Source organism: Brachypodium distachyon, chromosome 1, assembly GCF_000005505.3.
Source record: "Brachypodium distachyon strain Bd21 chromosome 1, Brachypodium_distachyon_v3.0, whole genome shotgun sequence".
Lineage (NCBI taxonomy): Eukaryota > Viridiplantae > Streptophyta > Magnoliopsida > Poales > Poaceae > Brachypodium > Brachypodium distachyon.
Genome location: NC_016131.3, coordinates 54,263,829 through 54,291,320, shown reverse-complemented (window position 1 = coordinate 54,291,320; position 27,492 = coordinate 54,263,829). Strand labels below are relative to the sequence as shown.

At 45.1% G+C, this 27,492-nt stretch overlaps 5 protein-coding genes and 1 pseudogene across 7 annotated transcripts; 1 reads left to right on the top strand and 5 right to left on the bottom strand.

Annotated features, from left to right (window-relative positions):
• Positions 1–693: 693 nt before the first annotated feature.
• Positions 694–1,519, bottom strand: LOC100838722 (low molecular mass early light-inducible protein HV90, chloroplastic). Its single transcript, XM_003557449.4, has one exon. It carries the CDS (start codon positions 1,408–1,410, stop codon positions 892–894), a length of 519 nt encoding a protein of 172 aa, XP_003557497.1. The 5' UTR covers positions 1,411–1,519; the 3' UTR covers positions 694–891.
• A 561-nt stretch (positions 1,520–2,080) lies between these two features.
• Positions 2,081–4,917, bottom strand: LOC100834275 (annotated as a pseudogene).
• Positions 4,918–5,509: 592 nt separating this feature from the next.
• On the bottom strand, positions 5,510–6,305 carry LOC100839329 (low molecular mass early light-inducible protein HV90, chloroplastic). The gene has a single exon (XM_003557451.2). The coding sequence runs from the start codon at positions 6,157–6,159 to the stop codon at positions 5,644–5,646; it is 516 nt and encodes a 171-aa protein (XP_003557499.1). The 5' UTR covers positions 6,160–6,305; the 3' UTR covers positions 5,510–5,643.
• Positions 6,306–11,114: 4,809 nt separating this feature from the next.
• LOC100838118 (high molecular mass early light-inducible protein HV58, chloroplastic) lies at positions 11,115–12,180 on the bottom strand. Its single transcript, XM_003557447.4, has 2 exons — positions 11,891–12,180; positions 11,115–11,804 (listed from the first exon to the last, which is right to left on the bottom strand). The coding sequence occupies exons 1-2, from the start codon at positions 12,005–12,007 to the stop codon at positions 11,355–11,357; spliced, it is 567 nt and encodes a 188-aa protein (XP_003557495.1). The 5' UTR covers positions 12,008–12,180; the 3' UTR covers positions 11,115–11,354.
• A 652-nt stretch (positions 12,181–12,832) lies between these two features.
• Positions 12,833–18,623, bottom strand: LOC100836061 (AT-rich interactive domain-containing protein 6). The gene is made up of 13 exons (XM_003557440.4): positions 17,640–18,623; positions 17,504–17,543; positions 15,791–15,843; positions 15,580–15,625; positions 15,190–15,282; positions 14,819–14,938; positions 14,692–14,746; positions 14,548–14,620; positions 14,258–14,324; positions 13,928–13,978; positions 13,658–13,750; positions 13,441–13,575; positions 12,833–13,213 (listed from the first exon to the last, which is right to left on the bottom strand). Exons 1-12 carry the CDS (start codon positions 18,473–18,475, stop codon positions 13,471–13,473), a joined length of 1,632 nt encoding a protein of 543 aa, XP_003557488.2. The 5' UTR covers positions 18,476–18,623; the 3' UTR covers positions 12,833–13,213; positions 13,441–13,470.
• Positions 18,624–19,867: 1,244 nt separating this feature from the next.
• LOC100833963 (pentatricopeptide repeat-containing protein At4g20740) lies at positions 19,868–27,244 on the top strand. 3 transcript variants are annotated; one of them, XM_024457585.1, is made up of 3 exons: positions 19,868–22,652; positions 24,772–24,993; positions 26,735–27,242. In XM_024457585.1, exon 1 carries the CDS (start codon positions 19,955–19,957, stop codon positions 22,151–22,153), a length of 2,199 nt encoding a protein of 732 aa, XP_024313353.1. In that variant the 5' UTR covers positions 19,868–19,954; the 3' UTR covers positions 22,154–22,652; positions 24,772–24,993; positions 26,735–27,242. The 3 variants fall into 3 exon arrangements, with proteins under 3 accessions (XP_024313353.1, XP_010228290.1, XP_003561352.1); XM_010229988.3 differs by having other exon boundaries at positions 19,869–22,175; positions 26,823–27,244; XM_003561304.4 differs by having other exon boundaries at positions 19,869–22,175; positions 26,735–27,244.
• The last annotated feature ends 248 nt before the right edge of the window (positions 27,245–27,492 follow it).

Here is a 27,492-nt window from a genome sequence, read left to right as displayed (position 1 = left end):
TAAGCTCCTCGCGGATGTCAATATTGTCTGGTTACTTAGATGTTTGGATACGTTAAGCATGTTCAGTTCATGCTATTTTAGCTTTTGGTTAAGTGTATGGTATTTGTTACTTTGTGGTAAGCATGATCTTTTTTGTTTTAAGACGCAACTGAAATGATCATATTTTGCTACTTAAACAAAATGCTCTAACCGATGACCGCTCCAAAATTGTGCCATTTTGTTAGGGATGATTTATCTGGTTTTGCAAAAATCAGGAACTTAAGCACCCGATTTTAAAGAGGAGGCAAAATTGAAGGGGTTTCCCGCCTAAATCAACCGATCCCCACACTAAAACTGACAGCAAAGTATTTGTTAGTTGCCACGTCAGCAAAACCGCTACAAAAACCGCTTAAGTTGGTCTCAGGAGGTGATTTGTCTGATTTTGCAAAGTTCAGAGTGGTAAGTACCAGGTTTTAAAGTTCAGGGGGTAAAGTAGTCCGACCCTCAAAGTTCAGGGGGTTATATGGACTTAACTCCTTGATATAGTTCTCCAAATTAGTTTACCAACACCTGCCACTCCAAATTACTTTTACTAAATTTGTCATGATATATATTTTCATACTAGTATACATATTTGATATTAGTATTATTTTTGGGCAAATTTAGGCCAAGTTTAAAAATTTAACTCAAAACAAAATTTTAACAATCTTATACTTAGTCGCAGATAGTATTTGAACCCAAGACATGAGTTCTCTGCCATTCATTAGACAAAGAAAATTGCCATCTATTATTGATTAGCATACATACATACATCCCGAGATAGTTCCACAAATTTAGATGACAACACGCTGCCGCTCAAACATGTGCGGCAACAGCTATATTGTATACTACGCTAGTACGCTCAGTCTCTGCTTAGAGGTTGACGAAGGGCGCGCCGGTGAGGACCTCGGTGGCGGCGAGCGCGACGAGGCCGAGCATGGCGGCGCGGCCGTTCCAGAGCTCGGCGTCGGAGCTCCAGAAGGCGCTGGACTTGCTCTCCACGCTCTGCCCCTGGAGCAGCGGCACCAGCGACGCCACGGAGAGCAGCGCCGTGGTGGTGAGGAACCAGCCCATCCCGGCCCCGCTGCCGGCCTGCGACAGGAGCCCGCCGCCGCGGGCCGCCTCCACGGACAGCGCCGCCACGAAGCCCACCATGGCGAGGCGCCCGTTGATCCGCTCCGGCGCCGGCCCGCTGAAGGACAGGATGTCCCAGACCGAGGCCGCGGCGGGCTTGTTGGGCGTGGGCTCCTTGTCGTTCTGGGCCCTGACGACGAAGGATGTGCGCGTGCGTGGGCGGAGAGACAATGTCCGTGATCGTGCTGCGGCTGCGGCGGCACGGGGCAGGACGGCGGCGCCGGCGAAGGTGGCCGTGGTGGACATCATGGTTGCCATGGTGGCCGAAGAAAGTTGCAGGAAGTATAGTTAGATGATCACTTGGTTGTGCTGTCGAGAGTCGAGATACTGTGTGTTCGAGTGTGTGATGGTCTGATGGAGCGGCTGGAATTTATAGGCTGCTTGGTTGCCCGCTGGGGTGAGGTGAGCCAGCCAGCTAAATTAGCTTGCCCGTGAGTGAATCGACATGCCCGAGTATGGTGAGAGTACGTGGAGCGAGGCAGGTCACGATTGGGTTTCGGGACGTGGGCGTCCAGGGCACCGTTGCACTTGGACGCGTGCAGACACGCAGAGCAGGGTTGGGACACTGGGACGTCCCACAGGATGCAACGCACGGCATGTCCGGGGCCACGACCAGCAACCTATGTGTTTTGGTTTATCTGAGGTGATCTCTCGTGTTGGTTTCTAGCGTACGTGCACGACGTTCCTTGATTCTTCGGGCTTTGTTCTTAAGCGGGCCGGGAAGCGAAAGAGAGAAGCGCACGGAGAGGATGAGAGTCTGAGAGACACGTATGTAGGTGTAGGTACGTATTCTGAAGAAAACAAAGTGAGATTCACAAATCAGACAGGAAAAACATCCTCTTCATATTCTCAAGAAAACAACCACGTACTGCCTCGGGAAGAAACAACAAGGAAGCAGCATTTCAGTCATGGGGCAGGGAGAGTTAGATTCGCCAAGAAACTAAGGCCATAATAGTTTTAAAAATCTTTTTTCAATGCTGGATACATACATACTCCGTACATACTAGTCTTACACGTTAGTTCGACAAGTTCAACTTGCTCACAGCATGTCCTGCTTACATACGTACATATGCACTAGGATACGGACATATCAACCTACAAGATGACTAGTTAGTCTTACATGACTAATTTCTGATAACAATACATCTGGCCAGCAGATTTGGTGTGGCAACTTGTACATCCTCCATGTAAATCCAGATGTATGGCCGAAGCAAGACTGTAAAAGCAGCAAGCGAGCTCAGATCTGCATACATATATTTTGCTAGATATTTGAAGCAACTGCAGTGGATGCAATAGCCAATAGGAATATATGCCATATGCTGTTTCCCTGGTGAGAAGACATGCTTTAAAATGCAAAGTACAGTATAGTATCATAAGAATAAAGGTGCACAAGCTGCATATTAATGATTCTGAAGAATATCAGAGCCATCCTATTGCAGTTTGAAAGCAATACACAAAAATTAACAGATCAGAACATGTTAACTCTATGTGCTTGGAAAAACAACATGATAAATTAAGAGAAGAATAAACAAAAGATCAAGGGCTTCAAAAAATAAATTGCTCGTTGCAACATAACATCATCGGTTCCATTGAGCGAATGATGTGTAATAACTAAATTATTTTTTTTGTAAACCAATAACTAAATATTAAGCATGAATAAACAATGTATTGTATGAAGTTGCCAGCCTGAAAGCCATTTTATTTCCAAACATATGGAACAATAGAAAATATATTTAAATTTTCCAAATAGTATGAGTCCATTTTATTAGCCGGCCCAATTACATGACAATTATTGAACAGCGTACATAAACGAACCATGAGTTGACTAACTTCCCCAGCTAGTTTGATAAGATTGTCAGTCCCAATATAACAATAATTAACTTTCTACATGGGGATGTGATTAAGACCAGTAAAACATGCACCCACTGGTAGCATAAATAGAATAGTTAAGTTATTGTATTAATGTGAAAGCTAGCAAGCTTACCGGTTGATCATACAGTTGGGTCTGATAAAAATGGCGGGAAGCCAAAGTAGGGGTGGGCATGTTTGCTATAATACTGCTCCATCCTGCTACAGACCTTGGTAATTTGATAAGTCTTGACATCCAGCGAGAAACAATCAACATCCTCTGCAAAAATATAACCTTGAGAGCCTCGAAAGAACAAGAATCCCTCGGCCGCACCCACTGTGGAAATGGAATAGTCACGATACTGGCCAGGTAGCGGTATGATCTTCTCCAGACGCCATTCCTGGGAGTTATTCTGCAGAGCGGTATGATGGAGATCAAAGGAGCCGTGTTGACAGACAAGAGAAAACATCTCAAGGGCTCCTTCTCTGCCCACAACAATAGCACAACCGGCAACACTGTGGTAAGTATCAGGCAGATCTCTGAGCTGCAGATGGTACCCGGTGAGAAGATCGACGGTGGAAAACCTCATAGTGTGCGTGTCCAGCACGACCAAGCCATCTTGCCAAGCCCAAGGCACTGTCCAGTAGAAGCAGCCACGCACGCAGTCGAAGCGGGACAAGGTACCAGAAAGAATCAACATGGGATACGCGGATGTGTGCCATTGCCTAATTGTGGAATGGTAGACAAAGAGAACGAGCTTGGTTTGGTATCCTGTTAAGCATATCACCCTGAAGGACTCATCCTCGCCCTCGCCGCCAGTGGCGGGAGCAAGCACCGGGTGGAATTCGGAGAGGCGCTCTTGCGGCCAGGCGGCGAGGTCCTCAGGTATGGTTGGAAGCAGCAGGTATCTCCGCGACAAGGGATCTCAGACGGCGAGGTGGAAGTCGGCGGCGTTGCAGCGCTCCCGTTTGGCCCATTTGAGGCGGGCGCCGTGGTCGTCGATGTCGTCAAGGGAGAAGTTATTGTCGATGAGGATGCTCACATCGGAGCCGTCTTCAGGGTAGGTCTTCTCTAGGATGATGCGGGGCTTGACGGAGACCCAATCGAGCAGGACGCGACCGTCGCGGACGTCGCGGGGGCGCCAGCGGGGCACGTCGGCGTCGAGGTCGAGCCCGCGGTCTTGGACGGCGATGGACGGGACGAAGGAGTAGAAGTAGGAAGGGTCGGCGGCGCTGGAGGCGAGCGCCTGGGCGAGCGGGGCGGATGGGTGTGGCGGCCGGGCGGGGTGGAAGCCGACGACGTCCATGAGGCCGAGGAGGGCAGGGCGGTGCAGAGCCCGGAAGCGGCGGCGGAAGGCGCGGCCTTTGATGATGCCGCGGAAGGAGGCGCTGGCGAGGGAGGCCGGGATGGGCAGGCGTACGAAGATCTCCTCCAGGATCTCCTTGGGGATGGTGGCCAGCGCCGCCATGGCCACCGCGGTGGGAGGAAGGGGATCGGGGGATAGGGTTCGGGATGAGTTCAGGTCTTCTCTCTCCCTGAAAATGAAAACGAATCTGAAATGAAGGCCATATGTTTGGATTAGTATGGAAACTTGAACAGGGAACTAAAATCTGAACGTTCAAAATTCGAACTTGCAAAAAGATAACTTTGAATCACATGCTAATTCAACCATACAGGCATATAAATGATTCTATGGGAGACATATTATCCTCGGGACATTCCTAAGGCCGCTCCTCCTATCGGTTCTCTCTCTTGGAAAGTCATTCTTCGTCTAATTCTAATATTTCGTTGCATCATCATCTGCAGGTCTGGCATGAGAGAAAACATTTTTTTATGAAAAGATTCTTCGTCAGATGGGCTTTTGTTAGACTGTTTTCTCTGTTTATTTTCATATGCCAGACATGAAGACATCTTCCTTCAGAGTATTCCAATCAGGGGAGCTGGGTGCATCCTTCCATCTTTCCCTTTTCCCTGAAGCTTTTGAAGAAGAGCAGCTTTTGGATCAAGAATTTAATAGTGCAAACATGTCTTCCTTGAGATTGATCAGATTCTTGGTAGCCTATTTGGGGATCTTCGTATTCTTTTTTTTTTAAGGAAACCGCGCCCCACCAGGCTTCGTTGGTCTGGGTAATGAAGCTAGCATCATCAGTGTTGAGCTTCAGCCAGTCCGTCAATGCTGCATTGTGTTTTGTGTGACACCAATGTGGAAGAAACTCTGGAACATTTTTTTTCTCCATTGCCCTTCACTGTCATGTTGGCAAGAGATCTTGACATCGAATGGAGTATAAACTCTCACCGTGAAAGCTCTCGTGAGGATTACAGCACAATATGTCAGTCCAATTTTCATTATATGTGGAGAGAAAAAAAAAAGACAAATCCAAACATGCATAATGTCAAAAATGTTGTCTTCTAGAAATTTGTCTCTGTTTTTTGTCATTTCCGACATATTCATGTATGGATTTGTCCATTTTATGTTTTTTTTCGAACCAAAGACAAAGAGCTCTGCAATTCATTGGAGAAAGAAGGTGTCATCTATTATTGATCAGCATACATACAACATGAGCTAGTTCACAAATTTCGACGCTGCCACTCAAACAAGTACGACAGCCATACTACCGCTAACGCTAACGCTAAGAGTCTCTTCAGAGGTTGACGAATGGCGCGCCGGTGAGGACCTCGGTGGCGGCGAGCGCGACGAGGCCGAGCATGGCGAAGCGGCCGTTCCAGAGCTCGGCGTTGGCGCTCATGACCTTGCCGGCGCCCCTGGCCTCGGCGCTCTCGCCCTGCAGCAGCGGCACCAGCGACGCCACGGAGAGCACGACCACCGTGTAGGCGAACCAGGCCTGGCCCGTCCCGCTGCCCAGCTGCGAGAGCAGCCCGTCGCCGCGGCCCGCCTCGACGCCCAGCGCCGTCACGAAGCCCACCATGGCGAGGCGGCCGTTGATCCGCTCCGGCGCCGGCCCGCTGAACGACAGGATGTCCCAGATCGAGGCCGCGGGCCTGTTGGGCGTGGGCTCCTTGTCGTTCTGGGCCCTGACGACGAAGGATGTTGTGCGTGGGCGGAGAGGTGATCGTGCCGCGGCGAAGCTACCGGCGGCGGCACGGGGCAAGGCGGTGGCGCCGGCGAAGGAGCTCGTGGTGGACATAATGGTCGCCATGGATTAATCTGCAGCTAGCCGCGAAACTGGAAGTGCTAGAACTGAGGTCGCAAGAAACAGTTAGATGATCACTTGGTTCTGCTGTGGAGGATCGAGAAGCTGTATTGCTGTGAGTTGAGTGAGTGATGGAGCGGCTGGAATTTATAGGCTGCTTTGCTTGCCCGCTGGGGTGAGCTGAGCCAGCCATGTAATTAGAGCTAGCCCGTGACCCGATCGGTACGTGGAGCGAGGCAGGTCACGACTCGGCCGTGGGACGTGGGCGTCCCGGGAACCGTTGCGCGCGTGCAGCCAGGCAGAGCAGAGGGATCCCAATCTATGGAGAAGAACCCAGCCAGTGGTTTAACATCTGTGTGTTTTTGGGTTGTCTGAGTCATCTCGGGTGGTTTGTTTCTAGTGCTATTGTGCGTATGTGCACGATTCGTCTCTTTGGTTCTTCGGGATTTGTTCTTAAGCGGGGAGCGAAAGAGAAGCACACGGAGAGACACGTCCGTAGGTAAAGGTATGCAGCGAATGAGCGACGGACCGTGATCGCATAAGCCAGTTGCATGTTTCGACCTCTCTTCGCATCCTTCTAGTTGATTCCTGCGGTTTCTGGTAAAGACTAGAAAAGGCTCACGAAGACATTACGAGCTTGTCCAATATATGTGCTAGCCTCCTTCCGTGCCAAACGGCCGACATCGCAACATTGATAGACTAATTTCTCTAGTGAACTGTAGCAGAGTATATATATATATATATTTTCCGTTCTTCCAAATCTGATTGGTCGTCCATGTGTTGGAACCTAAATCATATATACTCCTTCCGTACCATATTAAGTGATTCAAATTTGTCTAACATGGATGTATCTATATACTAAACTATGCCTGGATACATGTCTGAATACATGTAATATTTCGACACTCTGTGGGACTGAGGGAGTATTTGATTCAAGTCAATGTGTCAAAATGATTAGATTTGTTATGCTATAATAATAGAAAGTCGAAGGCGCGAGGATACACCAATGGTCACCCACCGATGGATCAGAGAGGTGTAACTTCCCAAGTTCACATGATGCTCTGAAGTTATAAACGTTAACTGGGATGACATTTTTAATGTTGGTTGCACAATCTTTTTTCTCTAGATGTTGGTTGTACGATCACACATGCATTGAACTAAAATTTGCTGAAGATTTATAATTGTTGGCGTATAAATGAATTACCATCCTTTCTCAATCAGTTTTAAATTTTGGGTGAATTGGTTCGGTATATGAAATTCTTAATGGTACTAGAACCAAGAGGTCTTGAGTTCAAGACCCGGCTGGCACATTTAGGCCCAAGGAAACTACACGTGAAAAAGAGTGGGTTAACTGATTCGATGCATGAAACTCTTCAAACCTGCTCGTCTTTTTGGCATCATATAGCGTCTGCACCTGGTGGAAATAATTTAGCAGCACCATTCTGTTTCCATCTGAAATAAGTAAAATATACTCCAAATTAACGAATTAAACTTGTCAACTAAGAATCCTTCAAAAAATTAAAGACTGTCTACTTAGAGCATCACCAAGGGCAGCCCTTAGGTTCGCCTGTATATGCATGAGGCTTATTGATTCTAAAATTCTGAAAATTCCAAAACTTGCATGGTTTAGTCCCATACTGCTAAGGTATGGAGGTGTGTAAACACACACACACCGCCCGCCCACACACACCATGCATGCATGCAGAAACAATGAGTAAATAAAATCCATCTAAATTGTGTTAAACCATAAAAAAAGTAATTCTATTTGAGTGAGTTCAAACGGATTGATTTGGTGATTAATTTTGTCTTAACTCCATCAGTTACCCTTTTTTTTTGATGAACCCCATTTGTTGCCTGTGACTGTGACCACTGATTTGAATTGCTCCCTCCGTGCCGAAAAGATTGGCGCGGCCTCATTCACAAGACAACTTTACAATTAAGTCCTCCAGTTCTCAGAATATTAGAATTACACCCAGCAATCTCAAATTACAAGCACCAACAATCCCAAATTCCGGATCAAATCCCAAACCCTTGACCGGATCATCCTGCGAAAGGGGCACAAAAACCACGGACTAGAGGCCACCGCGGTGGGGCGCGAAGGCGCGTGGCGTTAGGGCTGTTCCGGTGGTGGCGTCGATGGGGGGCTGCGCCGCGGCGGCGAGGAGGTGGCGGAGCGGCGTCACCAAGGCCATGGCGCGGTGGGGCAGTCCGGATCCCGCGTTGTCGCCGCCGGATCCCACATCGCCGCCCCAGGATCTGGCCTCTCCGCGACCCGATCCCGCGTCGCCGCCCTTGGATCCGTCGCTTTCTTGGAGATGGAGGAAACCGCGGCGGAGCACTGCACAAAGGGGAGGGGAGGAATCGAGGAAGCTCCCGGGAGACGAGAGGGAGGCTTTTTTTAGGCCGATGAGAGGGAGGTTGAGGATACGAGAGGGAGGTTGAGGAGACGAAGGGGTTTCTGTTTTTTTTAAGGCAGTTGCTGGTATTTGAAGAGGTGGAGTACGGTTTGACACAAACAAAAGCTGTGGGTATTTTTGCAAAATAGCCACCGCGCCAATCTTTTCGGCACGGAGGGAGTAATTGCAAATTTAGTTTTTTCGTGCACAAAGATCCAACCATGAATAGCCTAGATTTAGATGACTTTCATTAAGGTACATCCTCATCATTTCTAACCGGATGTCAATTGAAGATATTCGGAATGATTTATTTCAATTTGCAATTTTGTGAAACAATGTAGTTTGAATTTTGTATATGTGCATATCAAGGTATATAACATGCTCTCTTGTGAATATGGGTAAAAATATGGGTGCGCTATATCTAAGTTCCCTGATTGTTAATAAAAAATTAAATCTAAGTTGACCAATCAGACCCATTGAATTATTATCTAGTTCTCATTTTACCATTTTTTTCATCATCCGTTTTGAATAAGCACAAATCATATCCAACGGTTGAGAAATCAACTTATCTCTAACTAAAAATTAGACAACTTAAATATAGCAAAACCGTAAGAATATTGTTTCCACATTTATTCGAACTAAAAAAAGACAACCTTATGATTCATAGATCAAGACGATGCAATCACAGAGTTTGCACCTAGCCTCTGCGGTATACTGTATTCACTATTTAGGCTGTACTCCTTAGTACCATAATTCTTGTCGAAATATTACAGGTATCTAGACGTCTTTTAGAAAATAGATATATTCATATTTGGACAAATTTGAGACAAGAATTATGGGACCGGGGAATACCTATTAATTTGTCTTCTTGTGCAATGCATAATAGTCATAATCTACCCAAATAATAAAGGGAGGAAAGCTTCCTTCGTCGTCGTCGGTCACGCACGCACGGTAAAAGACCCAACTCGAACCGCGACCACCACAAGCTCCCACACACATGTAAAGAAAACCAACCGGTCCGTGAAAAAAAAAACCGCAGCTGCTCTTCCCCTTCTCCTCTGCCGCAGCAGCTCATCTCCCTCCCTGATCCCTCCACCACGACCACCACAAGCGGCGATCTCCATGGCGGCGGCGTCCCGGGAGGGAGGGGCGGGACGGCGGACCCAGATGCGACGGTTGATGCCGATGACGGTGGTGGATGGGCGGCACCGGATGCGGAGGAGGAGCGGAGGAGCCACAGGTGGTTCCCCACCATTAGCAGCACCATCCCCAGCGGCACCAGCACGTAGTCCAGCGTCGCCTATGAAAGTCTGACTTGCTCGCCATGCCTCCTAGCTTCAGCGCGCAGCTGTTGAGGCACCGTTGTTGAAAGAAGTACTGCTGCAGGAAGATACTACCACTGAGTGGCTAGAAACAAGTTAACTGGGGATAAATACAATCAGATGCATGCAAGATAACAGAAAAACATTTACTTTGTGGAAAAATATAATCAGAAGGAGAAGTTCCTATTGATGGTCTCGTGCTTCCGATTTGTTTTGAACCCGAGAGAAGAGCTATAAGCTCTGATAATTTCCAAACTGACGCTGAATTAGACGGTGAGAAACACATGAGCACTTTTAAACAAATCTGCTGCTAAGGAAGGGATGATGGGAGCAAATTAAGGGAGGGACAAAGGAGTTACAGGATTGAAACCAAAGATCACATGGATATAGAGTGTACTTTTGACAATTCCCATCGATAGAACCAACAAAATTAAGTACACTATACAAGTGCATTATTAGATCAGGCGATCGTGAGTTGCAAGCACTTCTAACTGAAATAATACAGAACTTCCAAGCTACGTTTTGTGTGAGATAGGAATGCAGCATGGCCGTCGCGGAGTGGTAATTTCTTCGTTCAATGGATAGTGCAGATTGTAGAGTCTTTACGTTGAGTTAACCTGTTGAAAAGATCTACTCAAATTATAAGCAACGTGAATAAATAGGTTCAGTTGTTTCATAGGTTTTTAACCTGATGAATAAGATCACTCAAACTACAAGCAGTGTTTTTTTAAACTAATTCCAGGTTGATGAATTACTGCACACAATTAATAGAACCAATTTTGAAGGATCCGTAAGAACCTTTGATTAAATGCAAGTGAGAAATGAACACCGTCTATGCGGCATGGCAATTAGGAGTAAATTAAAAGACATTTGATTAATACCCATTGCCCCCTTCATTTTGATTGAATTCAAGTTATGTTGTTTTTTTTTGTATAAACATGAATTTTCATGTGCATTATATTTACATGTGAAAACGAAAATAAAAAAGACCGTGACAACGCACTCACCTGTACTGGTGACATATATAAAGCAATTAAGTTTGTTACGGAGTACATCCCAAAGCAAAACATGTCCACATCCAGAGTCGATGGGTCTGTCCGTCTGTGTTTCAGTCATTCAGCTGATAAATGTACCCTGTTCTCTGCCTCTGGCTTCGACCACCATTTGCATAAAAGTCCGAACAATGAAACTTTTCTACTAGTCCCCTAGTCCCGAGCCACCTTTGAGAATTGAGATGTTGTTCTCGATTACAAAACAATTTGTATGTTTTGATTCCAAGTGTATAAACTCTTATGTTCAGACCAAAAATCCATTTTAGTTACTCAACACACACCCTGAAAAATCTTGCATCCGGGGCTGCATGCGCACACAGGGCAGACACGAGAAAACTTGATTCATTCGTGGGTATGCCAAAACAAAACATCGATCCCACGAACGCTCACAATATATACATGCACCGAAGGGCCGGACTAGCTTAACTAATCTAGACGTTGACGAAGGGCGCGCCGGTGATGACCTCGGTGGCGGCGAGCGCGACGAGGCCGAGCATGGCGAAGCGGCCGTTCCAGAGCTCGGCGTCGGCGGTCCAGAAGCCGCTGGACTTGCTCTCCACGCTCTGCCCTTGGAGCAGCGGCACCAGCGACGCCACGGAGAGCAGCGCCGTGGTGGTGAGGAACCAGCCCAGCCCGGCGCCGCTGCCGGCCTGCGACAGGAGCCCGCCGCCGCGGGCCGCCTCGACGGACAGCGCCGCCACGAAGCCCACCATGGCCAGCCGCCCGTTGATCCGCTCCGGGGCCGGCCCGCTGAACGCCAGCGCGTCCCACACCGACGGGCTCGCCTTCGCCTTGGGCTTGGGCGCCGCTGGGCTTGGGCTTGGGGTCGGGGAGGAAGCCGATGCGCTTGTCGTCGTCTCCTTGGTCGGGTCCATTTCCGGCTGCAGAGTATCATCAGTCAGCAACAGTAAACAAGGCCATCGCAGAACAACAAGCTATGTGTAGTCAGTAAACGTAAAATGCTCACCTCGGTCTGGGCCCTGACGACGAGGGAGCGGCGGCGGGGCGCCAGCGCAGAACGGTTGGCGGAGCGGCCGACGGCGGCGGCGCCGGCGAAGGAGCTCAAGGCCATCATGGTCGCCATTAATGAATTCCTCGGCAGCTCGGCTCGCAGCAGCAAAAAGCTAGTGCACGACGGAGCAAAGCTAGATAGAGAAAGTTTGCAGGCTTTTGCAGTCAGCAAGAGAAGCTACTAGATGGATCGCACTTGGCTTTTGATCGCTGATGTTGCTGTGTTATTGTGAGGTAGAGTGGGTTCCCATTTTATAGCGCCCATGAGGACCTCGCCGGTGGCCGCGGCGGTGGCCACGTCGGCGGGCGCTCCCCAGCCGCGAACGTGGAAGAATTGTACGTGCAGTGAGCTTGGGGGTGTCGACGCGGACGTCCAGGACACCGTGAAGAGCTCGCCAAAGATTGGCACAAGAGGACGGCAGAAGACTCCAGAAAGTACTAGTACTAGTACGCAAGCGGACGGACGATATCGTGCAACGTGCATGATGCGTCCGGACTCCATCGTCCGGTCTATCAGGCGAAGACGACGAGCTCTTTGTCGGAGAACGCGCGTGCTCCTCCTGGCACTGCTTCTGTGGTCTGAGACACGACACGAGGAACCTGGCCAAGCACCTTAGCGTGAGGACCGGCCCAGAAGCCCGTGCCAATGCGGCCACCTGCCATGGCAAGAGGAGCGGCCCAGTAGTCTGAGCTCGCTAGACCTTCGGCCTTAAAAACTTAGGAATTGGACAGCTCCACCACTGGCCCCAAATGTTCCTCCAGTACATTTTTTAGCCACTTGTAATAGCTGGGTAACAGTGGAAAGCAACACATTTCAAGATGTCGCTAGAATTTGTATATGTAACCAGCAATGCACACCACAGGCCGTGGCGGGGGAAAAAAAATAATGCACACCACGAGCAACTGTCATGAACATCTATCTGCATTTGTTCTGAATAGTATGACAAACTCAGGTAATAGGAACAAGCTACAAGCCTACAACGCTACAAATCACCATCAATCCCCTTTTATGGTTAAACAGTTGAAAGGAACAAATAAACCATGAACATCTGAACATCAGGATCCTAGGCTAATGGCTCCGGGAGGTTGGAACTTAAGCTAACATGTCACAGGCAATGCACAGGACTAGGCCATCTAATTAATTAGAATTAACCAATACACAGGACATACAACATGGCTGAGGAGCCTAGGAGCAGCAAGGAACTAGAGTGTAACGACAATCAGGATGGGCAAACTTCTTGGCCCATGCAACAACAGGTAACCACACCAGCAAGGCAACCTGCAGGAGAGGAAGTTGATTAAGAGGTGTGCCTGTGTGGTAGTTGGAAAATAAGTGTCCATTATGCAAATAATAACAAAGAACATAAATCTATTACAACTTGGTAGTCGAGCAATGTTTTTTTGTTTAATTATTTATGACTCGTGGAACATTTTCATATTTTTACTGACATCTTCAACACTAAATTTCATTTTGTGTTCTTCCATAGACTAATAACAAAGGCTTACATGTATTATTATGCTCCGTCAAGTAGGGCGTCATGATTTTGACTGCTCAAACGGTGCACGAACAAATAGCTGCCCATGGAGAGTGACAACTGCTGAGGTTTGGTGAGGATCAATGCGGGAGGGCAAACTAATTACCTGTAGAATGTGGACCACTCTCAGTATAAAGAAATCTGGTGTAAAAATAAATTATCAGATACAATTTAGATCGTTGACAAACCTTCTTGAATGGAGTAACACCCCAAGGATTATCTAGTTGCTCAGGCTCTCCCGTAACTATCAAACGGCCAGCAGGATCTGACTGAACATGTACCTGCACCAAAACGATGTATCAGGATATATCGATAAGCAAACTCGTCAATTCCAACTTCTGCAGCATGGAGGTAAAACAACATAAGATTTATGTTGTTTACCTCTTCGCTTAATAACTGAAAAACTAATTCATAAATATATGGTGCACCTTGCTAACTCAAAGATTTGTTTTATTTACCTCTTCGCGCAGAAGGCCAGGAACCAGTGCATAGACTTCGTAGCAATCTTTCTGCAAGGCAACAGAAAAATTCTTTTACAAAATCCAAAGAAAAATAGTGGTCACTGATTTTCAGGTTAACCCATGATGTTTCTAAAGTTCCACAGTAGCCAGATATCTAACTGAGATTTTTACATATTTTAGATAGAATAAGCAGTTTGCTGGAACAACTTCAGAAGCTTCAGAAATTTATTGAGACCTATTGGATCTCAGGATTGTGGGGAACAGTACGCATGTACAAAAAGAATATTAAGCAATAAATTTGAATACTTTTAAAAGCAAGATACTCACGGTTCTCCGAACATTTATCTTCACCCAGTCAGCAGGAGGGCCAATATCAATAACCGACGAGTCATTTCTGTCAAATAGCAATAATTTTCATCCAATCAAACCCATGAAAGTCGGGGACCAAGAACAAGGGACTGGATAGGCCTTGCAAGGCAGCAGTTCCATTATGCCGTACAAAAGAACAGAATTAAAGCTATGGGTTGGCACCAATGTTGTGGACTTCTTAATGCTTCTCCACAGAAATAGAATAAAGGGGTTTCAAGATTTATATGAGTTTAAAAGAAGAGAATTACTGTAGCTTCTCAGATTTGTATGGCATCACCCTTTCATCTTCCAAGGTTGGTGTCCTTTTCCTCTTTGCAGAACCTATATGAATCCAGTGAACGGTAAATATTCACGTAAACGGATTTGTAATAAAGGAAGTCCAGATAAGGTACCACTGCTTTTCGGAGTTTTATCCTTCTTTGGAACAGATAGAGCCGCCGCTTTATCCTGAAAGAAAAATTGGAAGTTATTCATACAACACAGATCACTAATGACCCTTGACTTCAAAGCAACAGATACCTTAATTACTGGGTCAGCAATTTCACCATTGCCCAGCAGGCGTTGAGAATGCCAGCCTTGCATGGCACGAGTTGCAGATTCTCTTCTAGCTCTTCCAGATCCTGCATTGCTTCCACCCACCTGTACAAAAAATCCCAACATTTGTTCTCAAGATCCTTACTTGACCATCTAAAAAACATATTCCTTCTATTTAAGCGTAACTATACGAACGTGCACTATAACAGTTTCTGCATGGAATAACACAGGTTTTGATGCAAAATGAACTTTCTATGCATTTGTAACTATGTCTTGTTAAATTAGTTAGTTACACAGGACTCCCCTATTTGATCAAACAACATGAAATAGCTCCTTCATAAATCATAAATCTGTACCTGACTATCAGAAACAATTCGATCTGTTAAAGTAGATGCAGCCACATGGAATTCGCCTGTCTCAATTTTGTGTTTCTCATATTCAATAAGTGCCTGCAGGAGAGAAAACAATGAAGAGGCATGTATGAATATTCAAAGGTTCTTCATATGTACTGTCGGTTTCTTCCCTGCTGAGAACAGACTGCTTTTCATTTTGACACTGAAGGAAAATCCTTCAGACCAACTAAAATTATACAAGAATTATGTAGAATGCGAATAAATGAAAAAATAAATCTTATTCAACTAACTATCATGGGAGTCTTTGACAGGATTCAACCACAAGAACACTGCAACTAGCGAGTGTAAAGGATAACATTGACATGATCATCGCTGAGAATCTAGAGAGAGTACCTTCTCATAGAAGTTACGAAAGGTCCATGAAACGGTTGTGCATGTCCTGCATAAAGTGTGTTGGTCACATTATAGAAGTTACGAAAGGTCCATGAAACGGTTGTGCATGTCAACTAAAGTCCAGTTCCGTGTTCGCAGAATTTTAATTGAGATTCAACAATGAGAAAACATGGATGGAGCGATTAAAGACGAGAATTGATTCAATTCATACTTTGGAGGTTTAAACGATTCTCCCACTTGACGCCACAGCTTGTTTGATGTCACCTGTTGATGCAAATAATAAGCAAGAATGCAATCACACATGTGCTAAAGGTTATACAACAAACACATGCATACTTCAACAGTCACACAAAGAACTATCAAATAGCTTAAGTCTACTTTACAGCTATTCTAGAGAGAGAAAGCAACAAGGAGTCATGAGTAACACGTTACTTTTCTCTTAAACAAGCTGGTATTTGCTAGTTGTGTATATATGCTCGTGTGAATTTCACCATTAAATTTTTTGGATAGTGGTATTACTCCTCTGCAGGTCAAGCTATTATTCAGATCAGTGTTTTGTCTTGTTGAAAAACAAAATGTTGGTTTATTTGAACTCTTTATTATTGATGACTTACACAATAAGATTAACTTTTTCCCTCTGACGTGATTCATACCATTGCCTTCTGTTATACCATATTGTTGTGGACCTAGATCGGCAATGGAATAACTGCACGCTAAATATAGCCATGCATACATAGGCTGTATGAGATAATATTTGGGACACAACCGATTAGTTCTTTCTTGCTTCATTCTCTCAAAATTTACATAGCTGAATCTTATACTCCAGCGTCCTAACTTGTCCTATTGTATTCCAACTAGCAAACCTCCTAATACAAGCATACTGACACCATACTTTCCTAATCTCTCATATTCCAAAGTAAGCTTTACTAATTATATGTCTAACTCATCTTTCTAATTCAAGATGTCTACTTTCTGGACTCTTCCCTGGCCAACTCCACCTCGACTCTCCTTAAAGTGTCTTTTCCCTGGACAGATATCACATACCACAGCATCCTTGTCTGGTACATCTTGCTGGCCAGCCAGCCACAAGCCCACAATGCATCTGATGTTACTTTCATGCAACGTGCTAATGTCCACAGCACATATACTTTAAAATCTTAGGGGATACATAAAATAGGATAAACAATGCCAGGCAGGAACACGGGAGGAATGTGTCGCCTGGTTGCAGAACCAGGCAGAAGGGAGGTCTTGGGTGGCATTACAATTTACTTTTTATCAACGATGGAGCATAAGGTAGTCATCTTGTAAAATGAACACGAGAACCTAATTTTATATTGGTGATATAAAGTGTGGCATTGTTGACAGGGAAAACAATTTTAGATATTCAATTAAATAGTTGAACATACATAAGCAGCAACAGAGGTAACAGCCAAATTAAACACTAGACCAACAAAAATAACAGACCGACCAGTGTATGAAAGAGATAAAAGGAAAAATCAGATTAAAATGATTGTTGATACTTTGTGTATGCTGCATCAAATTAAGAGAATCTGATGCTCAGAAAAACATAGGCACAAACAAATTGGGCAGATAAAAATTAAAAACTACGTAGATGTACATCAAATTAGTATGATGGCATAACAAAGGGGACAAACCAAGAAGCCAAAAGGGTGCTATGTTAGGAACTGTATACCTACATGCGGGAAACATTTCAAAACACAATTTTTTGCATTCCTAGCAGAACAAAATATGACTTTTGGGTAAGCATATTGGAAATTAGATTCACAATTTAAGGTATTCCATACGGATTTTGTTTTTAGCTTCCTGATCCTGGATCATATTGCTATGCAGAAAGCACCAAAATAAATCTAAAAGAAAATATAAGATGCCATATATATTGTCACGAAGGCATGAAAATTAGTACCTGATCATAGCCACCCAATCCAGTTACTTGTCTCCACAACCTGCAAAAGAAAAATCAAGATAATGTCAAGTCATTCAGCGGTCAAGATAACTTATATATCACACAAACATAAAGAAGAAGCCCATGTGGTACTAACTTGAGGCAATTCAATCCTTCTCCATAAAACTTTGGGGCCTTGAATTCCAGTAACTTTTCCGTGTGGAACCGCTCGAGCTCCTTGAGGAACTCAGCCTGCTCCTCCTCTGTCCCGGAGTCATCACCACCAAGAGTGTAATCAAACATGAAGGAGTTGTCTGAGACCTTGTTGGACAAGTTCTGGCCCTCCCCATCTACCCCAGCTGGTGCTGACACTAGCTGATTCTCTCCATTGACATCCTTCTTGGTATCTCCATCGTTGTTGCCTTCCCCTTTCGGTGAGCTGCCGTTGTCGCTATCCACCTTGGCCTCAGTGTGCCCATCTCCATTTCCTGCTTTATCAACCTCCATCTCAGCCGCCTCGTTTCCCTGGGTGTCATACTTCATCTCGCCCCCCTCATTTCCCTGGATCTCATCCTTCGTCTCCGCTGACTCGGTTCCCTGGTCTTCAGTCTTGACATGATCATCCACCAGGGCATCGTCCCTGTGCTCCTCAGCGGCCTCTTCCACCGCACTGTCACCTTCAGGCTTCACTGAATCGTCCACAGACCCAACGGCGACGGCGGCCGCATCTAGCAGGACCTCGCCCTTGCGCTCCTCCGCCTCTTCCTCGGCACCCCCTTCTTCGGGCACTGCCGAATCCTCCATGGAACCAACGGCTCCGGCGTCAGCTTCAGCTTCGAGTTCGGATTCGGCATCAACCATGGCATCGTCCTCCTCCTCCCCCTGTTCCTCCGCCTCCCCGCCCTCGGGATTCGCCGAATCCTTCACGGAAGCCACGGAATCGGCGGCCTCGGCCTGGCCACCCTCAGCGGGGGCGGGCTCGACCTTGCGCATGGCCCGGAGACGTGCGCCGCTGAGTCCGCGCCTAGACGGGCGAGCACGGCGGTGGCGAGCGCGCGGTAGGGTGAGCTAGGGTTTGCGCAGAGGAAGGGGACGGAGGAGAAGGACAGAAGGTGGACGGGCTTGAGTGACAGACAGATCAGAAGCGGTCGATGGATTTGAGTGTCTGGTGGACTTCGAGGTCGGGCTCTGAATCGATCTGAGCCATCCGACCAATATGTAAAGTGTAAACCGGTGGTGCACGTATCTCGACGTAAAAACCAAGTGTACAGTCAAAAAAAAAGTGTGCTATTTGCTGCTGTAAAAAAAAGGTATAGCAAGTTGCTGGAGAGAATATATTTGATCAGTCAACCTTCCCTGTTTTATTGGTCCCTTCGTCTTTTGGAAAGTATTAATCTTCATCTAATCTAAAAATAGTGAGTAATAAACACATTATTTTCTTGAATTTTGACTTTCAAATCAAGATAGGATCTTGAACTGAATTATAACACATGAGCATGCTCGATTTGTATTCATCGGCTAGGAGTACCACTAATTATAAATTTGTCAAAGAGCATAATTCTTGGTGTCCATGGTCCATTGAGTTCCAACTTCGTGCGGTTAAATTAGTTGTTGACAACTCCAAACCGATATTAGATTTCAAAATGTGTTCTGAATGAACCATTTTTTGTTGACATTCGAGAGGATTGGTACATTTAATACTAAGAGAAAGTCTAAAAAACAGATAGATTGGATTGACAACGTTCATTGAATCACTAAAGGACCTCATATCCAACTCGGTGCATCATAGACATCGAGATACATGTATTTACCAAAGAAACTTTATAAGGATTCTATTTCTTTAAATCAAAGAAACTTTAAGGGCCCTTAGCGATGAATAAAAACATACACGATTAGAACGGCATGTAGTGTTGTCTCTTACTCCCTTCGTTCCATATTAAGTATCATTCATTTAGTACATACTCCCTCCATTCCTTAAATTAGGACGTATATTGTTTTCTTTGACTGAACGTTTGACCAAAGATTACTCCATCGTCGTGTGAGTTATGTGATCCAAATCATAACTATAAACAAGTCCTTTATGGGACGGATGGAGTACATGATCGAAAAACTAGAGGAACTAGCATGGAAGAGTGAACTATACACAATAAGAAAAACAAATGAATTCTAGCAAGAAGCTTAAACAGATGGAATTTAATGGGAAAATTTATAAGGATTCTATTTCTATAAATCAAACGACCAACAAAGGATATTTTTCCTTAGAATTCAAATCCTTCAAAAATCTTATGAATTTATTTGAATCAAAGGAGCCCCAAGTGTAGACAGTGTGATTCATCAAAAACTCCAGGGGTACTGCCGTCATTCTGACGCGTCCGTTAGGCTACGAGCAAAGCAGAGCAGCGGCCTCTCCCGGTCCTGTTCTCCGTGCGATGCGCGGCTGCACTGCGGTGTGCCTCCAAGCTCGATCGAGCCATGACCTCCCCGCAACCTCCCGCTCCGGCGGATCGCCGGCGCAAGCACACGATCTACCATGGCCACCGCCGCGCGTCCCCGCACCGCCCCACCGTCCGCGGCGGCCTCCTCACGCACCTCCGCACCACCTCCCCGAGACCCCACCCCTCCCCCTCCTCCTCCTCCTCCGCCGCCGCCACTACTACTGTTCCCTTCCGCCTCCCCGACTGGGACCCCTCCTCCCCATCGCCCTCCCCTCCCTCGCCGCCGACGCCGTCGCATTCCACCTCCGCCGCCTCCCGCCGCCTCTCCCCGCTCGCGCGGTTCCTCCTCGACGCCCTCCGCCGGCACCAGCGCTGGGGCCCTCCCGTCGTTGCAGACCTCTCCAAGCTCCGCCGCGTGCCGCCCACGCTCGTGGCCGAGGTCCTCAGCGCGCACCCGCCCCCACCTCCCCCGCTCGCACTCCCCTTCTTCCACTGGGCCGGCCGCCAGAAGGGTTTTCGGCACTGCTTCCCTGCGTTCCACGCTCTCGCTTCGCTCCTCTCCGCCGCGGGCCTCCCCGCCGCCGCTGATCAGCTCCCTGACCTCATTCGCGCCCACGGCAAGCCCGTCTCCCACCCTCAGCTCACACTCCTTGTCCGGCTCCACACAGCCGCGAGACGCCCACTCCGTGCGCTCTACACGCTTCGCCGGTTTCGGCACGAGTTCTCTGTCCAGCCCCAGGTCCACGCATGCAACCGCGTCCTCGGTGCACTGGCTGCAGCCGGGCATGTTGAGGATGCTCTAAAGCTGTTCGATGAAATGTCAGAGGGTGGTGTGAGGCCTATGCCGGTGACATTTGCAATCATTGTGCGTGCGTTGGGTCATGCAGGGATGACAGAGAGGATCCTTGAGATGATTGGGAGGATGCGGGATGAGGTGTGTCGGCCGGACGTGTTTGTGTACACTGCGCTGGTCAAGACGATGATGCGCAGAGGGCATATAGAGGGTTGCATCAGGGTGTGGGAAGAGATGGGGACAGATGGTGTGGAGCCCGACGCAATGGCATATGCAACAATGGTTGGGGGGCTATGCAACGCGGGGATGGTAGAGCAGGCAGCAAAGCTGTTTGAGGAGATGAGGAAAAAGGGGTTGTTGGTTGACCGGACGGTGTTTGCGTCGCTCGTTGATGGGTATGTCGCTGATGGGAGGGTTGGGGATGGCTGTAGAGTGTTGAAGGAGATGGTGGATGCTGGCTACCGTGCTGACCTGGGAACATACAACACACTCATTGGCGGGCTGTGTGGTATAGGTCGGGAGGATAAGGCATATAAGATGTTTCAGATCATACTTCAGGAGGAGCTGGTGCCAAGCTCTGAGACTGTTTCACAGTTGCTAGTTTGCTATGCCGATAAGGGTGAGATGATTAAGATTTTTGGATTGGTTGACAAACTGGTGGAGCTGAGATTGCCTGCCACAGATTATTTGGTGGACTTCTTGAAGCTCTTTGCATGCAAGGATGGTAGGGAATTGAAAGCTGTGGAAGTGTTTGACACTATGAGACAAAGAGGGTACTACAGTGTCAGCACTTATAACATTATTATTGAGAATCTGCTGAAGATCAAGGAGAGGAAGAAAGCATTATTACTGTTTGAGGAAATGCAAGGTTCAGATGACTGTAAGCCAGAATCATGTACATACAGTCATATGATCCCATGTTTTGTGGAAGAAGGAAATATTGAAGAGGCTTGCTCATGCTACAACTCCATGATGAAGGCAGAATGGATACCAAGCATTTCAGCCTATTGCTCTCTTGTCAAAGGGCTATGCAAGATTGGGGAAATAAATGCAGCTGTTTCACTTGTTACAGATTGTCTAGGAAATGTAGAAAATGGGCCTATGGAATTCAAGTACACCTTGACTATCCTTGAAGCTTGCCGGTCAAAAAGTCCAGAGAAAGTCATGAAAGTGGTGGATGAGATGATTGAATTAGGCTATTCAGTAGAAGAGATTATCTTTTGTGCTATTATTTATGGCTTCTGCAAGTATGCAACTTCAACTGAAGCAAGAAAAGTGTTCTCTGTCATGAGAGATCGAAATATCATTTCAGAAGCTAATTTTATTGTTTACGAGGATATGCTGAATGAGCACTTGAAGAAGGTCACTGCAGACTTGGTGATATCTGGATTGAAGTTTTTTAACCTTGAATCAAAGTTGAAATGGAGAAGCGGAATTGATTAAAATATGTTTGTACAGTTACTAGGTACCGTATGCTTATCTTCATTTCGGGATTGTGTCATTTAAATATGAGATTATAACAATTGATTGGGATTTCTAACCACAATGTGCCACACTGTGAGTTTAATGTTCCATTATTTAATAAGTAGCACCGCTGATTTAAACTCTTACTGGGAAGTCTGATAACCTACCTATTCCGGTATGGCATGCAAGGATCATAACATCAGGCTTGCCAGAGCTGATATATAGACATATCACATACTTATACCAAGTTATGAGTGATTCATATTCCCTACCAGACCTTTTCTCAAGCTGGTCTTCCTAGAAAAGGCATTCATGTATTGCATGTGAAAAGAAGAAGGCAGCAACTGGGGGCGATTCTGGATGGGTTTCATAACTAGTGTGGCTTTTATAAACATGGGTGTACCTACACGTACTAGCAGTTTGGATACCTCTACTGCATTGAAAGATATTTAATAAACCATGTGTATGCACTGTCAAGGTATGTGCATCTTCATAATTTCGTAGCCATGCGTGTTACCGTTTAAGAGAATAAAAAAACAAAGGGTAAAACAATGCCTTTTTGAATGTATGGCATACCATCGAGTTTGATACTGGAATTTTGTGTGTACCCAACTACTCTTGTATCCATGATACACTTCTTTTTCTCGAACTATCTATGATACACTGAATCCATGGATCTTTTGAGATTTGTTGGGTACATTTCTAATGCCAAAAATTTGTGTCAAAACTTAGTGGGATGTGAACCCATGCTTTAGCTGAGCTGAGTCTGTACTCTCTTCGGACTCTATTTTTTGTTCTCACTCCTACATCAATGTGTTACGACAAAGTGAGATCACCTTGCAACCTTCGATTAAATACTTCACATCTAGTTTAAGCAAAGTGTTTGGTAGTACTGTGGTACCAGGTGACCACCTTGCAACCTTCGACTAACTTTCATTTGATTTACCGTGTATAGAATGAAGAATCAATCACTTACTAAGTGCGCATACCATTGCATTTGTATGCTTTCTTCTCAAGTACCTTGGTCATGTATTGTCTTATGAGTTACTAATGCTGATATTTGGCTGTTATAATTCCTCGTGATGTCAGCTTTCCAAGTGTTATTTGCTAGCGCTTGTGTGTTTGCACATAACCAAAACTTCTTACTTAAGCTAGTCTTTTCCATAGTCAAAGATCCAGAAATGACTAAAAGAAGCATGCATATCTTCAACCTTCACAGTTTGCAGGATCCAATTAGCCATCTACCTGTTTCAACAGGGCCAAAAATATCTACCTGTTACAGGGATGGTTGTGCTTCATTAATGATGTTATAGCTTGCATCTTGGTAGCAAAATTCATTTATCCCCTTTCATGTATGATATCAATATTTGGTGGCACCCCTTTGTAGTAGCAAGTATGGAATCAACAACAAATTATTGATATGATTTCCGTTGGTGCTTTATAATTTTCCCTTGATTCAAATTATCAAAACCGATGGGTGGTCGTGGTACTTCACAAATTCGGTCATCACACTGTATGACTATTGACTGTTACTTGTAAGATTTGGACAAGGGTGTGTGGGCAGCTTACTGGAGATATCGTGTTATTGACCAGCTAGGATCTTGCATTGGGCTCAGTAGTGAATGAGTCTGATCACATTACCTTATTGTTGCATATTGTCCCTTCCTAGCACAAGAGCATCAACCATACCAAATTACCAAAGTAACTTAATGTGGAAGTATACAAGTTCTCTAACAGGCAATGAAGACAGAGTAGGTGAATGCCTTAGCTTGTAGGTGTAACAAATCCTTTTTAGAGGCTGTAGTGTACGCAGCTGGTTCTTCTGAACTTGTAACAGGGTTTTTTCGACCAAACCCACTGGGAAAGTATTAAGCTGGCTGAATTGGTGTAGGTTATGTTGGACCAGATATAAGATAAGGGCAGACCCAATACAAATTGAGTTATTCATTATCCAATCTCTAGTTCTTATCACTTGACCTGCAGTGAAGCAATCCGCCATCCATCCAGTTGATGTTATTAGTCAATGGAAATAGTAAAAGGTCAAAATATATGTTCATCCAGCGAATGCTCAACCAACATAGCTTCCTGTAACTTATATGTCCCATTACATGCATCATCTGCATGTGTTTTTTTGGATTTGCTTGGAAGAACAACTCTCCATTGCCTGGAGCTTCATTTTATCATCTATGTATTTACAAAAAATAAAAATGAGAACTCACTTATCCCCCTGGCCCCTTGATTGCATAAACCAATGCACCCTCACTCTGCGTGTAGTCAAAATTATTTTTTCAGTTGGTTAAGTTTTAACTTTGAGATTTAATCTCTTTCATGCAATTGCTAGAAACACTACTGTACAATGACAATGTCCTGTTGTTATTGCTGCCATTAAAGAGTAGCAACTCCATAAACATATTATTGGAATTCAAATGGACAACTTTAGGAATATGTTGAATAACCATTAAAGTCCTGATATTGATATCAGAAATAGTTAAGCAATACTAATAACCTTTAGTGTCGTTGTGTCTCCATATTTTATCCATGTATGCTAATGGGCCTTGTCCTTGTATCTTATATTGGCATTTTTTTTGTATTCACAGTCACAGGGCTACAGGTGCAGATATCATTTGTTGTATCGCAGATCAGGAAACACTGTTACTGATGCATTCACCAAATCACGGCAAGGCGGCTGGTGGTCATCAGGGCTCTAGGGAACCCAGAGCTTCGAGCACCCTCTGATTGAAGTCAAATAGTAAAACAATACGGCCAGCTGGTCAAGTATACGAGATCTATGGTGTGCTACCTGCAAGGTTGATGCAAAGGTAAACTAGCATTAATTCCTAGACTTCATACTTTATAGTATCACAATTTAGTCTCTGTAGCACTGTTGCTATTCTGCTGGTTTTCTCAATAAATTCACAACTGTTTAGACAAAAGACCACTGGTCCTTCTTTTTCATTAAAGCAGATAGTTCAACAGAAGTACATAAAAACGAGTAAAATACTGGTCATACCATTTTATTAGAGCAACCTACTAAACGAGTAAGTTTAGGAGTACAATTGCATTTTCCCTCCTGAAACCAAACTACTATCCACACAACAGAAAACAAAAGGCAAGAAGAAACAGAACTAAACAAAACAGTTTTTGAATCCGAGCCTTAAGCCTACCCACTTCCTTGAGATTGGTCTTGTTCACTCCATGAAATTTTCCATTTCTACATGGAATTTTTTTCATTTGAAAGTAGCATTGGAAGTAATATTCCATTCCTTGAAAGCCAGTGGATAGTAGAGCCAGTGAAACGGTTGCTACTAAAGTGTAAACTGCTCGTTTTTCCTTCCCGGCGAGTATAGCATGATGAGCCCAAGTTACGGCAGCTCGGGATGAAGGGAGAATAGGGTGATTCAACAACTTCTGCTCAAACATCATTCTATTCTGATATTCTAGAGGGTTCAGCAAAGGGCTGCAACCCAAACCAAATAAACTTCCTGCAATTGCCTCCCTCTCATCCAAATAAATGTCTCCCAAAGCTGTATGTCTCTCATCCTAGTAAAAAACTTCATTCATAAGACTGAAACAAACCTTGATTTACTCTCCAGAATCTTAGCTCTTTACTTTTCTACTCTGAGAGATTGATCATATGAAGTCTGCAACTCAGCATTACGTGTAGTCAGGTCCTTCGATTAATGATATGGTCATTCTGTACATGGACATGTCTCATGTTCCTGTAACTGTACAACAAGTCGTTGGACCAATTCACATGCCACTATTGCTACAGAAATTTTTATGCTTGGGTACACTTATTTAGACACGGAAAAAACATCCATAGTCTTCCTTTTGCAGTGTGATCTCCAACTGGCCACCTGTTCTGCAACCTGACGTGGGTGTAGCTGTTGGCATATAGTGTTAGGTATAACCGTTGACGCGTATAGATGCCGATTGGTTGCTGTGGATGTATGTTTGTGTACATTCCTCTTGATTGCCACCAATAATTACGCAGGCATGGGCAGAGTGGTTGGTACATGTAGACATGTATTAGTACATGCTGTTGTGCGACCTTGTAGCCTTGGACAAATGTAGATGATACAGATTTTAAAAACAAGAATATCCATGAGAACTAGACGTATTTTCTGTTGAAAGAAGGCAGGCACACAAATTCAAGTTGAATTCTCAGACGGTGGCGTACGCTATGCCTCCGACTGAGTTAGGCTCAGTCCCTATAGATGGAGGCAATGCTGGTTTGAAGTACTCCCTCCGTTCCATAATTCTTGTCGAAATCTTACATGTATCTAGACACTTTTTAGGAATAGATACATCCATTGTTGGGCAAATTTGAGACAAGAATTATGAAACGGAGGGAGTAGCAATAGCTAGGGGTGATGCATTGTTGAGAAACTACAAGAGAACTTAAAAAGAGAATGACAAGGGAACTTGACATTCAGTTGTTACTAGGTTGGTTTCTTTGGACCTCGTGTGGATGCAATTGTCATGAAGTAGAGATATAGTAAGTTTCCCTTGCAGCATGTGAGTACCTACAGCACTCACATTCTGGTACTGCTTTGGCAGGATGCAAGCAAGTCACTCAACTTATCTCTGGAAGCATGCATATGCATGACCACTGTTGATGAGGCCATGCATATCATTTTTTCTGCAGATCGGTTGAGAAGATTTATTTATTTTTGAACATTGGTCGAGAAGATCCGAGCAGGCCGCTGCAAGGTAGCTATCACACAGCTAACACAAATCAAAACTATATATATCAAGGCTTTATATCTTCTTTTCTTGGGGTAATCTTCGATCTCCGCACGCAATCTATGTATGTAATTTCAGCTTGAATTAATGTAACACATTGGAGAATGCTCAGCGTCAATGAAATCATCACACTTGAAAGGGAAATTAGGTACAAAGGCTCTGACTTGTGATGTAGGGACAGGCATGTATCAACTAACCAACTGGATTAGCTTCGCCCATTATATTCTTGGCCTGGGTCATATGGGAAAACTGTGACCAAACCACTCCTAATTGCCGCAAAGATGAAACTTTTGAGTAAGTAATCAAGAATCTTCTTTTATTCCTTGACTAGTTGGCTTCACTCACTGAAGGTTCGTTGTAAGCTTAGTAGTTAGTAGAGTAACAATGAGAAGCAACGTTTTAAGCTTTTGGACTTTTTTTGTATCAAAATGAAAAGCAACATCAAAAGCAGCCAGCTCGTAAAGATCATAGTGTGGAAGTGAGATTAAAATAAGTTAAAGCATTTTGCGAAGACAGAACGGAGATATTATTGTGTCTCAAAGCTCCCAATTTCAAACTCAATGCAGTTCATA

Bases quoted from the DNA above. Each gene is read 5' to 3' on its own strand.
- LOC100838722 (XM_003557449.4), bottom strand. From the start codon at position 1,410: ATGGCAACCATGATGTCCACCACGGCCACCTTCGCCGGCGCCGCCGTC.
- LOC100839329 (XM_003557451.2), bottom strand. From the start codon at position 6,159: ATGGCGACCATTATGTCCACCACGAGCTCCTTCGCCGGCGCCACCGCC.
- LOC100838118 (XM_003557447.4), bottom strand. From the start codon at position 12,007: ATGGCGACCATGATGGCCTTGAGCTCCTTCGCCGGCGCCGCCGCCGTC. The intron at 11,805-11,890 runs GTGAGCATTTTA...GATACTCTGCAG, and splicing joins TCGTCAGGGCCCAGACCGAG to CCGGAAATGGACCCGACCAA.
- LOC100836061 (XM_003557440.4), bottom strand. From the start codon at position 18,475: ATGCGCAAGGTCGAGCCCGCCCCCGCTGAGGGTGGCCAGGCCGAGGCC. The intron at 14,939-15,189 runs GTACAGATTTAT...TTTTTTGTACAG, and splicing joins GAATTGTTTCTGATAGTCAG to GTGGGTGGAAGCAATGCAGG. The intron at 14,325-14,547 runs GTAATTCTCTTC...GCTATTTGACAG, and splicing joins TACAAATCTGAGAAGCTACA to AAATGACTCGTCGGTTATTG.
- LOC100833963 (XM_010229988.3), top strand. From the start codon at position 19,955: ATGACCTCCCCGCAACCTCCCGCTCCGGCGGATCGCCGGCGCAAGCAC.